The sequence below is a fragment of the Lissotriton vulgaris genome, chromosome 7 (genome assembly GCF_964263255.1).
Source record: "Lissotriton vulgaris chromosome 7, aLisVul1.2, whole genome shotgun sequence".
NCBI classification, from domain to species: domain Eukaryota; kingdom Metazoa; phylum Chordata; class Amphibia; order Caudata; family Salamandridae; genus Lissotriton; species Lissotriton vulgaris.
Genome location: NC_141695.1, coordinates 818,230,690 through 818,244,954, shown reverse-complemented (window position 1 = coordinate 818,244,954; position 14,265 = coordinate 818,230,690). Strand labels below are relative to the sequence as shown.

Here is a 14,265-nt window from a genome sequence, read left to right as displayed (position 1 = left end):
AGCTGAGTTACACCCGGCGTTGATTGGATGGTACTTTCTTGTGATGAGCCAACATCACTGGTCGATGGTGATTGAGAAACTAAAGTGGCTGCCTCAGCAGCACTCATGGTCTTGGACCTAACTTGGCGTGGTGGCACTGAGCCCAATGAAGCGGAGGTGCTGCTTCCAGCTTGGTCCCCGGCGGACACCGCTGCTGCTGCAGGCATAGTTTTTTTTTTACCAAAAAAGGTGTCGGTGGGCCCACCAGTCTCCTTGGTAGGTGGTGCCACTTGCTTCTTCTGTTCCTTCTTACTGGCAGTGGCACTGGCAACTTTTTTCGCTGAGGTGCTACGGCCACCTTTCTTTGGGCCCATCTTCTTCAGATGTCAGAACAGCAGGCCGCAGTTGCACGAGTTGCAGAGTTGTCTTGTCTGTGGCCACACGTGACGTCACGTATCATTGTGCTGCACACACCGCTGCAGGACTTCTTCCTGGCACTGGTGGTTCTCTTGTGCACCTAAAAGCAATGGAAGCCAGAGGAACATCGGTTAAACACCCCAAAAAGTCAAAAACACAGAAAAATCACCACAATCCAATGCCATCCATGCCCTCAATGATGTTTAAATTCAAGGCACCCCACAGAAAGACTTGGTCCCATGCACCACTCACTACCCCTGGGCCTAATGGAAGAAAGCAAGGCAAACTGGGTGCAGACCTGAGCACACTGCCTGGCTTCAAAATGGGCCCTTGACCCCCAGCTACATGGCCAGGCTCTGCCTGGACCAGGCCTCAAAATGGCCCCCACCCTTCATGGCCAGGCCCCAACACCACCCCAAAAAGTAAAAAAACACACAAAAATCACCACAATCCAATGCCATCCATGCCCTCAATGATGTTTAAATTCAAGACACCCCATAGATAGACTTGTTCTATTCACCACTCAGTACCTCTGGGCCTAATGGAAGAAAGCAAGGCAAACTGGGTGCAGGCCTGAGCACACTGCTTAGCTTCAAAATGGGCCCTTGACCCCCAGCTACATGGCCAGGCCCTGCTGGACCAGGCCTCAAAATGGCCCCCACCCACATGGCCAGGCCCCAACAACACCCCGAAAAGTAAAAAAACACACAAAAATCACCACAATCCAATGCCATCCATGCCCTCAATGATGTTTAAATTCAAGACACCCCACAGAAAGACTTGGTCCATGATCCACTCACTACCCCTGGGCCTAATGGATGAAAGCAAGGCAAACTGGGTGCAGGCCTGAGCACACTGCCTGGCTTCAAAATGGCCCCTTGACCCCCAGGCACATGGCCAGGCCCTGCCTGGACCAGGCCTCAAAAAGGGCCCCACCCACAAGGCCAGGCCCCAACAACACCCCAAAAAGTAAAAAAAACACACACAAATCACCACAATCCAATGACATCCATGCCCTCAACAATGTTTAAATTCAAGACACCCCACAGAAAGACTTGGTCCATGCACCAGTCACTATCCCTGGGCCTAATGGAAGAAAGCAAGGCAAACTGGGTGCCGGCCTGAGCACACTGCCTGGCTTCAAAATGGACCCTTGACCCCCAGCTACATGGCCAGGCCCTGCCTGGACCAGGCCTCAAAATGGCCCCCACCCACATGGCCAGGTCCCAACAACACCCCAAAAAGTCGAAACACACACAAAAATCACCACAATCCAATGCCATACATGCCCTCAATGATGTTTAAATTCAAGACACCCCACAGAAAGACTTGGTCCATGCACCACTCACTACCCCTGGGTCTAATAGAAGAAAGCAAGGCAAACTGGGTGTAGAGCACACTGCCTGGCTTCAAAATGGGCCCTTGACCCCCAGCTACATGGCCAGGCCCTGCCTGGGCCAGGCATCAAAATGGCCCCCACCCACATGGCCAGGCCCCAACAACACCCCAAAAAGTCGAAAAACACACAAAAATCACCACAATCCAATGCCATCCATGCCCTCAATGATGTTTAAATTCAAGACACCCCTGTTGGGTTCCGCCCAGCCCACACACTGCAGGAACGTAGTATGCACCAATCCACTTCCCCTGCCCACTGGCCACTCACAAGATAGCAACCATGAGTGTACCAATGGACCTGAAAAGAGGGTGGAATATGAGGAGACACCAAGTCATCCACTCTTGTTATAACGATAGGACACAGCTCCCTCCTCCACGCTTCTGCACCTATGTAAAACAAAAAGGAACACACTTCACAGTACATGTACCAATCTCCAATACCCCAGAACTAGTGACCATGTCCTGCCACGACAATCACAGATCTCTTACCAGTGGATAATGCAGGCTCAGCTTCGTGAAGGCACCGGGCAACAGGTTAAACCAATCCAAGATAGTCTCTCTTGGACTTCAAAAATCTGTGGTTTACAAATAATGGTATCCTTCGTATATTTCCGAGGTATTTAGGGGAAAAAGGACATGTCTCTATTTTCGGCATGTACCAGAAAAAACCCCTCTTTCTTTATTTTTAACAAACAGCAGTGGGAAGGGGACGGGTAGCGTTACCAGGGAATGACCGAGTGATCCAGTACTCTGAAACAGAGCCCTATCGCGGAATGGCCCAAAACGTCACTTCCGCGTATAACAATGCAAAGAGGCGTTAGTAGAGAACGCGAGGAAACGAAGCAAAACGCCCCGATAATAATATTGCGTCTCCTCCTCGTAATGGTCTCTGTATTGGGCACAACTGAAGGCTAACAAAATTAAGTAAACAGGAGCCCCTATTCACTCAAGCCTCAAAATAAAACAAATACTGGAAAAGACAAGGGAGGGAAGGGAAGAAAAAACGGGTCGAGAATATCTAACTAACTACAGCAGGGAAGGGATATGAGTCAGGGGATAAAAAATACTCCTCACAAGCCCGTGAGGAATACAAGAAGAAATCCAGGACAGCAAGGAACCAGCACACAGCAACCAGGAAACAGGAACCCTCACAATGGCAATAACAAGCAAAGAGGTAAAGGTCGGACCAACCTTTATCCCACTGCTAGCAGGTCATGTGATGTCAGTACATGGTAACTGAGAGAGGACTAGACCCAAATCCTAACAACCCCACAGAAAGACTTGGTCCATGCACCACTCACTACCCCTGGGCCTAATGGAAGAAAGCAAGGCACACTGGGTGCAGGCCTAAGCACACTGCGTGGCTTCAAAATGGGCCCTTGACCCCCAGCTACATGGCTAAGCCCTGCCTGGACCAGGCCTCAAAATGGCCCCCACCCACATGGCCAGGCCCCAACACCACCCCAAAATGTCGAAAAACGCACAAAAATCACCACAATCCAATGCCATCCATGCCCTCAATGATGTTTAAGTTCAAGACACCCCACAGAAAGACTCGATCCATGCACCACTCACTACTCCGGGCCTACTGGCTAGTGTGGCTTTACACGCACCCCAAAATTAAAAAACAATTCAACTTATAACAGTGAGCTATTCAATTCCATGACATAAATGATATTTAAGTTCAACAAAACTCACAGAAACAGTTGTATCATGCACCCATGACTAACCCTGGGACTACTGCATACTGTGATTACCCACAATATATTTTTTTTAAAGTTGTGAAAAAGTTTAACAATTGTAGTTGCAGCAACTGCAATGCCCCAAGCAAACAACACCAACTTACTTGAAAATCTCAAATCCAAAAGTAATACAAAAGTGATCCAAACAAAAAGCCCTCAAATACAAATATCCAGCAGCAGCCACAAAAAGTAATCCTTCCAGCTCCAGATCCAAATGAACAGTGACCAGGACATGGAAAAGCACTGGGAGCAGCCTGCTGGACAGGAACAGGAAGTTGGAGACTCTGGGGCACTTCCTTCCTCCCACCCCCCCAAAATGGACTCCTTGCACCAAAATGTACAGCCAAACGTCAATCTGAGGAGTTATTCTGATCAAAATCATCATTTTCAGAAGGTTTATGCTGCCTGCGTTGGGTTTCTTGTGCAGAATTGCAATTTTTGCAATTTCTGGAAAGCGAGCTGTTCAAATCTCCCGCCGGAAGTCAGCTGCGCGCCGCATCTACATGTTCGGCATTGTTTACTCCCGCGATGCGTGATCGCGGGCCCTTATGACGTACTCGCGTTGTCAAACTCTCGCTGTGCAAGTTGGCGGGCCGCGATTACGTAATCGCGGTCGAAAAACTCTCGCGCAGCAAGATCCAAAATGGCGCAGCAGACGCAAACCTGGAGAAAAACAACTCGGCGAACACAGAATCACGTAAGTCAACGCAGCACGCGCGATATTGTATTTTTAAAGCGCAACCAAGCAAACAAATCCGCAGCTTGCAAATTCACGGATTTTTGGGCAAATACACGCAATTCGCGGACCGCGAATTTGCCAAAAATACGCAAATTTCGCGGACAAAACGGATTTTACGCCCACCCTTATTTACCAGCCTCAATCACGGCTATGTACAGAATTGATGTGGCAGCTTAGTTAAAGGCAGCCTTTGAAATGCCTGACGAGTTTTGCTGTGTAGCTTCTTCGAAGGCTTTCAATGAAAGGAAAAGGTACAGCTGTGTGCCTGCTCCCCCATTCATTGGCCCACAATGACACGCCGCTGGATGGATATACCAAATAGAATAGTGCTATAGGCATTGTGGGGGATGTAGTGCAATGTATTTCACCTTTAAAATTAATATATGCACAATTACTGCTAAAGAGAAAGTCCTCAGTGAACCCCCGCCACAGAAAACTGTGCTTAATCCAGCACCGCTCCTCCGTATTAAGGCCGGTGTATCCGATCTCATGGCCCCCTTCATCAAGGGGTGGTGCTTTCTCGACGGCCGGACCGCCGTCTTTAGATGCCAATATGTGGTAGTCCTTCTTGAGCAGCACTTGAGGAGACGACGGAGGTTTACAAGCCTCAATCCCTAGTATGTACAGAATTGATGTGGCAGGTTGGCTAAAGGCAGCCTTTCAAATGCCTGTCACGTTTAGCTGTGAAGCTTATTCAGAGGCTTTTAATGAAAGGAAAACATGCAGCGGTGTGGGTTGAATCCATCATCGTTCTTTAGCTCACTTTTCCACCCCAGTTCAGACAGAGCTATGTGCAAATCAGTCTTGACCCTGTGCCTCACGGGAACAGTCCAGCCTGAACTGCCAAGCCATGTCTTCCCTGGACCGGAAACAAGCATCCTGGGACCAGTTTCGGGCTAACAGCCTCCATCAGCCAGGCTAGCTTAAATCCAATGGCAAAGTGAGCAAGGGACCCACGTCTAGGCATACCCTGCCAACTTAGGGCGAACAAAGCAAACACAAGAAGATGATGGACAGTGCTCTGAAACCTTTCAGACACTCACCCCCAGTCACAGATCTGGGTTGAATCCATCATCGTTCTTTAGCTCACTTCGCCACCACAGTTCAGATACAGCTATGTGCAAATAAGTGTTGACCCTGTGCCTCATGGGAACAGTCCAGCCTGAAAAGCCAAGCCATGTCTTCCCTGGACCGGAAACAATCATCCTCGAACCGGTTTCTGGCTAACAGCCCTCATCAGCCAGGCTAGCTTGAATCCAGTGGCAAAGTGAGCAAAGGACCCCCATCTGGGGGGAGGAGCAGAACGTTACGTTTTGTTGCCGTGCCTGCAGATGTGGGGGTGTGACTCCCTCACTCCAAGGGAGATTACTTCGGGTGTCCTTGATGCCCACAGGTCTGTTGAAGATCCTAGATGAAGCACAGATGCAGACAACAAAGAAGACTTGCACAACAGTGAGATTAGGAGCAGCAGCAGTTTTCCAAGATGCATGGAGGGCATCAAATATGCTCCTCAAAGCAGTCTGAGGGCACTGGCAAGTGCCCCTTCCCAGCCCAATACACTAAGTCCTGTCTGGGAAGTGGGCACACCTCCCTGTGATGTTCTACCTTCCCCTGCTGGAGCTCAGCTCAGCATTAAAAGGGTAGAGTCAAGTCTGGGGTCGGCAGCAACACTAGCATGCTGGCAGACCCTGTAAGGCTGTTACCAGTAGTACTAGTGGATTCCTGTTAGCCCCCCAGTGCATGGAATCATAACTCAAACACCTGTAAAGGTGTTGGGGAATTATTCCAACATGTTTGATACGAAACATGCACTGGTTAGGCAGAGCCACTACATAGTTAGCCATCAAGTAATGACGGATGGCCACTATATGTATTAAAATAGCTGGCTGCACTTACAAAGCCTGGAGAATAGAATCCAGGGTCTGCAGGGGTGTCCTGCTCATACAGGGGCACCCACAAACTTATAACCCTGCCTTCAGGATTGAAAGGCTCACCTTAGGGGAAACTTATAGATTTTAAGTATAGTCCTCTCAGAAATAAGAAAATGTATGTCTGTCATAAGTGGTGCTTGCAGCAGCTTACACAGGCTGCAATGGAAGGCCGGTAGTCACAGCTTGAGTGGTCTCTCATGGGTGGCACAAGTCATGCTGCAGCCCATGGGAGACCGCTGGTGTACCTACACCCTATGTACCTCGATCCCATATAAGGATTTATAATGGTACATCAGTAGCCAATTGTGGAGGTACAGAAGTACTTACCATAGTCAATTTAGGGAGGAAGCACAGTAAATGGGTCCTGATAAGCAGGATCCCAGTCAGACCAGTCAAAAACACACACTGACACCTGTAAAAAGTGGGAGTAACCATGAAAGCAGATCCTACTTTCCTACAAGGCCCAAAGATCTAGTCATTGTTTTACTATCCTTGAACCTCTCCAAAGCAAAATAGGCCCTGGCACCAAACATTCTCTACCCATCAAACGGCCAATCCATCAGGGTAGATTGAACATCAGGTGCGAAACCAGAACCAAATACATGCCTCCTGGCTATCATTCAACAACTCTGTAAAATGTCTCTGAACCTCCTCAGGCAACTTCGGAACGACTGTCTTGTCTGATTCCATCAATTCATGAATGTACCTTCCTGATAAACAGGTTGCATTGGTCGACTTCAAAGCCATGCTACCAGAGGGGAATACTTTCCTTGCAGACTGCTCCATCTACTTTGTTTCCCTATCCACCGGAGTTGCCGGAAAAGACTCAGGATTCAACTTTGAAGAACAGGAAGCTTGAACCACAAAACTTCAGGTGAAGGGTTGGTGGTTTCGAACCATGGATCACTTAGAGACGGTTTATATCTTCTCACAATTGGTCTAGATGCTGACAAAGATGTCATAGGTTTCTGCCAAATCTCTTGTAAAAGTTCAGTCATTAAATGCTCTCAGCAGTGCGGTACTCATAATCAATTTCATATATCTTGACCTCAAGCTGGAGTGTCAATGTTTCTCTCATCAAGACCCTTCTCTGGATCTCCCTCTCTTTTGAGGTGGTGAAACAAGCTCTATCGCCATATCTTTTAGATCTTCCTCAGACACATGTTTGGCCCCTCCACTGGCCTTACTTAAGACCATGCAGTCAGATCTTTGCTCTATCCTTCAGGGGCCTTCTAGGCAGTTGTTTTTATGGAGAGGAATATATCACATATCTTGACCTCAAGCTGGAGTGTCAATGTTTCTCTCATCAAGACCTTTCTCTGGATCTCCCTCTCTTTTGAGGTGGTGAAGCAAGCTCTACCGCCATATCCTTTAGATCTTCCTCAGACACATGTTTGGCCCCTCCACTGGTCTTACTTAAGACCATGCAGTCAGATCTTCGCTCTATCCTTCAGGGGCCTTCTAGGCAGTTGTTTTTATGGAGAGGACATTCTTCGGCCCAATCAGAATTTGACAGGCAAAAATGAATGCTCTGAGAGTATGCTTGTGCCTTTTTCTTGCAGCAGGAAGGGCTCTTTAAAAGAGAGTAAATTTACTTGTAAAACAAACAATTTTTGTCAGTAAAAATAAAAAAATGCGTACTAGTGCAAAAAAAAAACCATGAGCGAATTTGTCTCTCAGTGAGTTTTAAATAGAAATAAAGGCTCTGATGACGAAGAAGAATGTAATACCTCTGTCAACAAATTAGACTTGAGTTCAGTAGATGGAAGAGGCAATTCCAGCATTTCAGCTCCCTTCTTTATCCCCGAACGGTATGACGTGACCTCAGGCACAGAAATGCCTTTCGGTTACAATAACTCCCAATGAGGAGAAGTGTCTAGGTGACATGCTACCTCCAGACCCTCAAACTCAGGATCAAGTGACATATTTCCCATTCTTATAAATCTGTATCTCTTTCACCAAGCAAGTACTGCTCCTCTGCACTTCTCTTCAAAATCTACGCTTCTGCCTATGCATAGGTGAAGCCTGTTACCAGCATCAGAGACGTTGTCAAAGGTGCCGGTGACTTCGGTACCTGTATAGTGGAAGTCAATGGTGCTGAAATCAAGTGTTTTGCGATCTGAAATCGCAGAGGGGGCAAGACTGGCACCATAGACTCTTGTAGGACTTCTTCTACATGGCCAATATCCCTAGGCAATCAGCATAAATGGAAGGAACGGCACATGCTGATACTTCGCTGATAAACCACCCAAATAATAAGAAAGCTGGCCAATGGTGTGAGCAGGCATGCCAGGTGGAGTCATCGCCCTGCTAAAAATGCTATACATCACATTTAGAAAATGAAAAGGATCGACCCCTGGGAGCCGGGAAAGATGGCTACTCCTGCTTCTGTTGAGGTGGTGGGGGTGGAGCAGGAGTAGGAACTGGATCTACCTCCAGCTCCGGATCAGGAAATCCAGACTAAGTCAGAGGCTTCCTTGGACCCAACGGGGATACAGGAAGGGCTAAAGGAGATGGGGCCGGAGTCACCTCAACTCTATCCTCATGCAACCTCTGCATGTAGACAACGATCTTGGAGACTCCTACCTCAAAGATCAATGCCAGTAACCAGTACATCACTTCTTCTTGTGTTTTCTCTTTTATGACTTTGAGCAGAGCAATAAGGAAACGGCAACTCCAAACTAAGAGGAGACTTCCTCTTTTCTCCTTCTTGCCTTGGCCATGAAGAGCTTTGCCTCTCTCTCCTTCAAGGATTTGAAGTTCCTCTTCCGACATGATGAAAAACCATTTATGTTGGGGTCCAAACTAAGGCAAACAAACACATGTGGAGGGTCGGGGGGAATCTTTAACGACCTGTCTGCTCACTCCCCAATGATCAATAACAATACACAAGAGAGCAGAACAGGTCTGGGGGTGGTGTGTGGCCAAGACAGTGGCCTAGAAACAGTAGGCTACATATGTGAACCAAAGTTGTTGGAGGTTTATTGGAAACACACAGCTAGTACAAAACCCATCAGACCACAACTTCCGCTCGGCCCATTACTAGAGGTACCGACGGACAGAGCGGGGCCTCATACTCCCGAGCGGTTGCCGGGTGAGGTGAGGTCTTCACCCACACAATGCTGGGAAGAAGACATGCTTCTCTCCCACAAGTGGACGTCTAACCATTGAAGTTCCTGGTAGCTATGTACCTGTTCTACTAGTAATCTTATTGTGATTTTCACTTAACACAACAAATGTAGTTATGGTTGCAGTAGCTGCTTTATAATAGGTCCTGAAGAATGCCGGGGCAAAACCCCACTTGGCTGAAACATGTTGACCGTACCGCACACAGCGCCATAGGGTAGTCGGTCTACCAGGCGCGTTTTTTATCCTTTGACACACGAACTTCTGTTTAAACGTTTCTTCAGAGTCTGTGTAGTCAATTTTAAGTATCACTTTATCTTGAGCACTGCACATTATCTAGTCCACTATATGGAAAACATGCTGGCTAGTTTTCTGACATCCAGTTCTACACTGGCACTACATGGCCGGTTGGGATATGGATCGATTTGCAACTCCCACGTGACGTAAACTCCACCGCAAGGGTGGTCTGATGGGTTTTGTACTAGCTGTGTGTTTCCAATAAACCTCCAACAACTTTGGTTCACATATGTAGCCTACTGTTTCTAGGCCACTGTCTTGGCCACACACCACCCCCAGACCTGTTCTGCTCTCTTGTGTATTGTCCAAACTAAGGCACCAAAGACAATCTTCATGAGGATTAGTGATCGATATCTGACCCTCACATTGCATGCAGGGTTTGAACCCAGACTTCTTGAAGAAGACACTATTTTCTGCAACAACGTTGCAATTTCCTGGAAAAAACGTTGCAAGACTCCTACCCTATGGAGAGCCTAGGAAAATACTGTTATGCGTCAAAGGCGCAAAAGAAAGGGAACGGACATTAGCAAGTGAACTAGAGCTTCTTATGGCTCCGATGATGTCACGCGGAGTCGTGTGCGGAGCCCTGGAAGTATGCATCCTCTACAACGTGGGCGAGCTGAAAATAAACGTTTTGAGGGAATGCTGGTACAATGGCATATTGAAAGTTGAGGAAGACACAAGAATGTATCCATCAGAAAGCACTCATTACCATAGTACTCCCTGGGACTGAAGGGAAGTTCTTGGTCTGTGGATGTGGTCCTTGTGAAAGGGCAACATGTTGTAACCCGTAGAGAAGTCAGGTAATGGTTAAAGTGGGCTGACACACTGCCCCTTGTCAAATGTGAATTACAAAACCACAGACCAATGAATGAAGTCTGGCTGAAGTGCCATTTGTTTGCCTTTGCGAAGGTAGGACAGAAGGAAAGAAAGAGAAAGGATAAAATAAAGAATGAGAAAAGAGAGAAAGAAAGAAAGAAAAAAATTATGCAAAGAAGGAAAGAAAAAAGAAAAAGAGGAAGGGCAAAAGACAAAAAGAATGAAAGAGCAAAGACGAGACAGGCAGCAAAAAATAGGAAAGTAGGAATGAAAATAGGACATGAAGAACAAAAGAAATATAGAAAGAATGAATGAATAACTTAGTAGAGAACACTTTCAAACAGATACAATCTGGTATATTGTAAAATAGCAGTGGTCAGATAAACACAAAGCACCACAAAGCAATGTACGCCACCATTGGAAGGAGACAGGAACTGATAAGGCTAGAATGTGCATTGGTTACATCAAAAGACTCCTGCTATAGTCCTGCTATAACATTAGGCTCTAAACACAGAGGCAATACTATAGTAATTATAAAGTAAAAATAAAAGCCCTGGCACTGAAGGGAACGATCTTGTGTGCAGATGTTCTCATTGTGAAAGAGAAAAATTCAGTCACTCAAAGTGATGTCAACCAGTAGTTTGGACCATTTCCCCATGCTGTATGTGATGTAGTTGGCGGAAGCAAAATGACAAGACAGACCAATGGGTGGATGATGAGAGCTGGTTGAAGCCCCGTAAATTAACTATATTATTCATATAATATTATAAGATAAAAAAGTCTTGGCTGACGCCAACCTAATCAATTGTGAATAAACATTAGCAGTTTATTGATGATGGATATGGAAGAAATTATCTTTTTAAAAAAAGACGCATGCAACACTTAGCTGGAAAATATGATAAGAAAAGATTTAAGATTCATGATCCTTTTTACTCTTATGAATGCAAGATCACTTTGGTGATCTGTGAGTTGTTTGCAGTATTGTGGGGCTTTAACTCGTTCTTAGGCTGATTACTATATGCTTTTGGGTAGAAGAGGCTTTCAGGTGTAAATTTCTTTACTTTTGAGAGAGACTGGTATCTTGTAATTGCGAGCCTATTTACTGCATACGTTTTGTCGCATTTGTTAAATATTACATTACGTTTTTACCACATATAGTAAAATACAACACTGCTATTAACCCTGTGATGTTTCTCACAATTGGTATATACTGCAAATGGTTGGATGTCAGCTGTTAATTGATCAGAGTCCCTCAGATATACCCTGCTTACCTATCCCAGCGGGAAAGACAATACCACGTGACTCGGAATCGACCTATGGTGCATGAATTACATTTTACACTCTGGTGAGTGCCTTAATTTTGTCAAAACATTATGCGCGTATTAAAGAGCAGATTAACAGTAATGCAAAGATGACTTAATTAATACCTGGAAAATGTTTGCTAGATCTCTGAGGTTAAAAACGTAGTGAAATTTTATTGCCGTTGGAAGAAACGTTGTTGTAATCTTTTGGTGGAGAGCTGTAAAAGGAAAACAATATATTACTGTTTGAACCTGAAAAAGTTCTTCAATTGGCTAAACAAATCTGGTACACGGTGTCTATGTTTTAATTTCTATATCACAAGTAAAATATAGCTTTAAAGATCAGATGTCCAATGTATGCAATGTATTAATCCAAGATTGAGTTAGATGGAAAGTATTTTACAAATCAGATTGACTGAGTGACATAGGTCAGTGGCACAGCATATGTATCTCTGAGCCACAATGATTACACATAGGTCACTGAGCCAATTCTAATAGCATCGGTCAACAGTTTAAATTCTAAGAATATAGCTAAATACATAATATATAATGCTGCATGTTGCAAATTAGTTATGCCATCACAATGCACCTGAAGCACAAGTTATTACTTGTGTAACGATATATCTAGAAGAGACATTAGTGAGTGATAGATTATTTACCTTAGAATATTCCCAGGCATCAGACTGGATCCGGAAAACAATTCCGTCAGCAGTACCCCTGTGCATCGGTAGGCGTCGTCGTACGGCTCCGCTTAAGTCGCTGGCGTCGTAGTCGCTGAGATGACGTCGCTGGAGCTACTTAGACGCGCCCACGCATGCTGACGTCAGTTCTGTACACGACTTTCCACGCCAGGAACGCAGAGCTATAATATAATCCACGTTTGTAAAGCGCACAATCGCCCGTAAGTGTCTCTAGGCGCTGGGGGCCATCGGGAAGATTAAGCAAGCTATTGCCCAGAGTCACATGGTGCTCGGCTAATATTCGGCCGGTGATCGAACCGTGATCCCCAGATTCCGGAGTGAGTCGCCCTAGCCGAGGCGCCACACCTCTTCTATGCAAGATACTGACCACTGGTGCATTGAAAATAGGGCCTTGAAAGGGATGACCTTAACCTAGAAATGAGTTCACAGAACGGGGAGGATGGGTGGGGCGGTAAAGAATCTATCACTAACTAATGTCTCTTACAGATATATCGTTATACAAGTAGTAACTTGTGCATCTGAAAGAGACACGTTAGTGATAGATTCCTTACCTTAGAATAGATACCCCAGCAATACCAACCCCGGTGGTGGGTCTGCGAACGAAGATCACACCAGAAAGTCACGGAGGACAGAACGGCCAAAGAAGCCGTCTCTCCGGCCTTGACTGTCAAGGCAATAATGCGTAGTAAAAGTGTGCAACGAGGCCCACGTGGCTGCCTGACAGATGTCTTGCAGGGGGACACCATGTCCCAGTGCAGAAGTAGCTGCTGTCGCCCTGGTAGAATGGGCGCACAATCCCACTGGAGGTTCCTTTTTAGCCAGAGATTAACAGGCTTTGATACACAAGACGACCCAGCGGGAGATAGTCCTCTTGTGTACAGCCTGGCCTTTCTTGGTGCCCACGTAGCCAACAAAGAGCTGATCATCCACCCGGAACTGTTGTGTGCGGTTCAGATAAAAGGAAAGCGCACAATTTGGGTCCAGACAGTGGAGCCTCTCTTCCTCTCTGGAAGGGTGTGGAGGCGGAAAGAAAGTGGGCATGGTGATAATTTACCCAATGTGAAAAGCAGTGACCACTTTTGGCAAGAAGGAAGGATGAGTGCGGAGCACAACCTTGTCCGGATGGACTGACAGAAAACGAGGCTTACAAGGAAGAGCCTGGAGCGCACTCAGACACCTAGCAGAGGTGATAGCAACCAGGAAAGCAGTCTTTAAAGTCAACAAACGACGAGGGGCAGTTGTGGAGCGGCTCAAAGGGAGCACACATCAAAAAAATAAGGACCAGATTCAAGTCCCACTGTGGCATCACAAACGGAATAGGAGGGAAAAGGTGAGTAATGCCTTTGAGAAATCTATTAATAACAGGGGACTTGAAAAGAGAGGACTGTTCAGGAAGCCTGAGAAAGGCCGAAATCTCAGAAAGGTAGCCTTTGATAGTGCCCAGAGCAGAACCTTGCCAGGCTAAAGAAAGAAGGAACAAAAGGACCTCTGAAAAAGGGACAGAAAGGGGATCAACAGCCTTTGCTGTGCACCATGCCACAAATTTGTTTTTGCTCCTGCAGGCGTATTCCGATTTAGTGGAAGGACGCCTGGCTGCCAGAATGACATCACAGACTTCAGGAGGCAAGTCAAACGTAATCAACCTTCGCCCCTCAGTCTCCAAGCATGTAGGTGGAGGCTGGACAGGTTTGGGTGGAGGACCGTCCCCTGCTGCTGCAACAGAAGATCCTCCGAAGAGGCAGTCGTATCGGGGGATCTACGCTCATACTGAGTAGCTCAGGATACCAAACTCTTTGAGCCCAGTCCGGTGCCACA

The 14,265-nt window shown here is 46.4% G+C and overlaps 1 protein-coding gene across 1 annotated transcript in view; it reads right to left on the bottom strand.

Annotated features, from left to right (window-relative positions):
- DNAH17 (dynein axonemal heavy chain 17) overlaps positions 1-14,265 on the bottom strand; it is a 15,539,113-nt gene that overhangs the window by 5,386,871 nt on the left and 10,137,977 nt on the right. Inside the window, exon 52 of the mRNA XM_086931082.1 lies at positions 11,876-11,967. Coding sequence (XP_086787208.1) covers positions 11,876-11,967 — 92 coding nt within the window. The remainder of the gene's footprint in view (positions 1-11,875; positions 11,968-14,265) is intronic.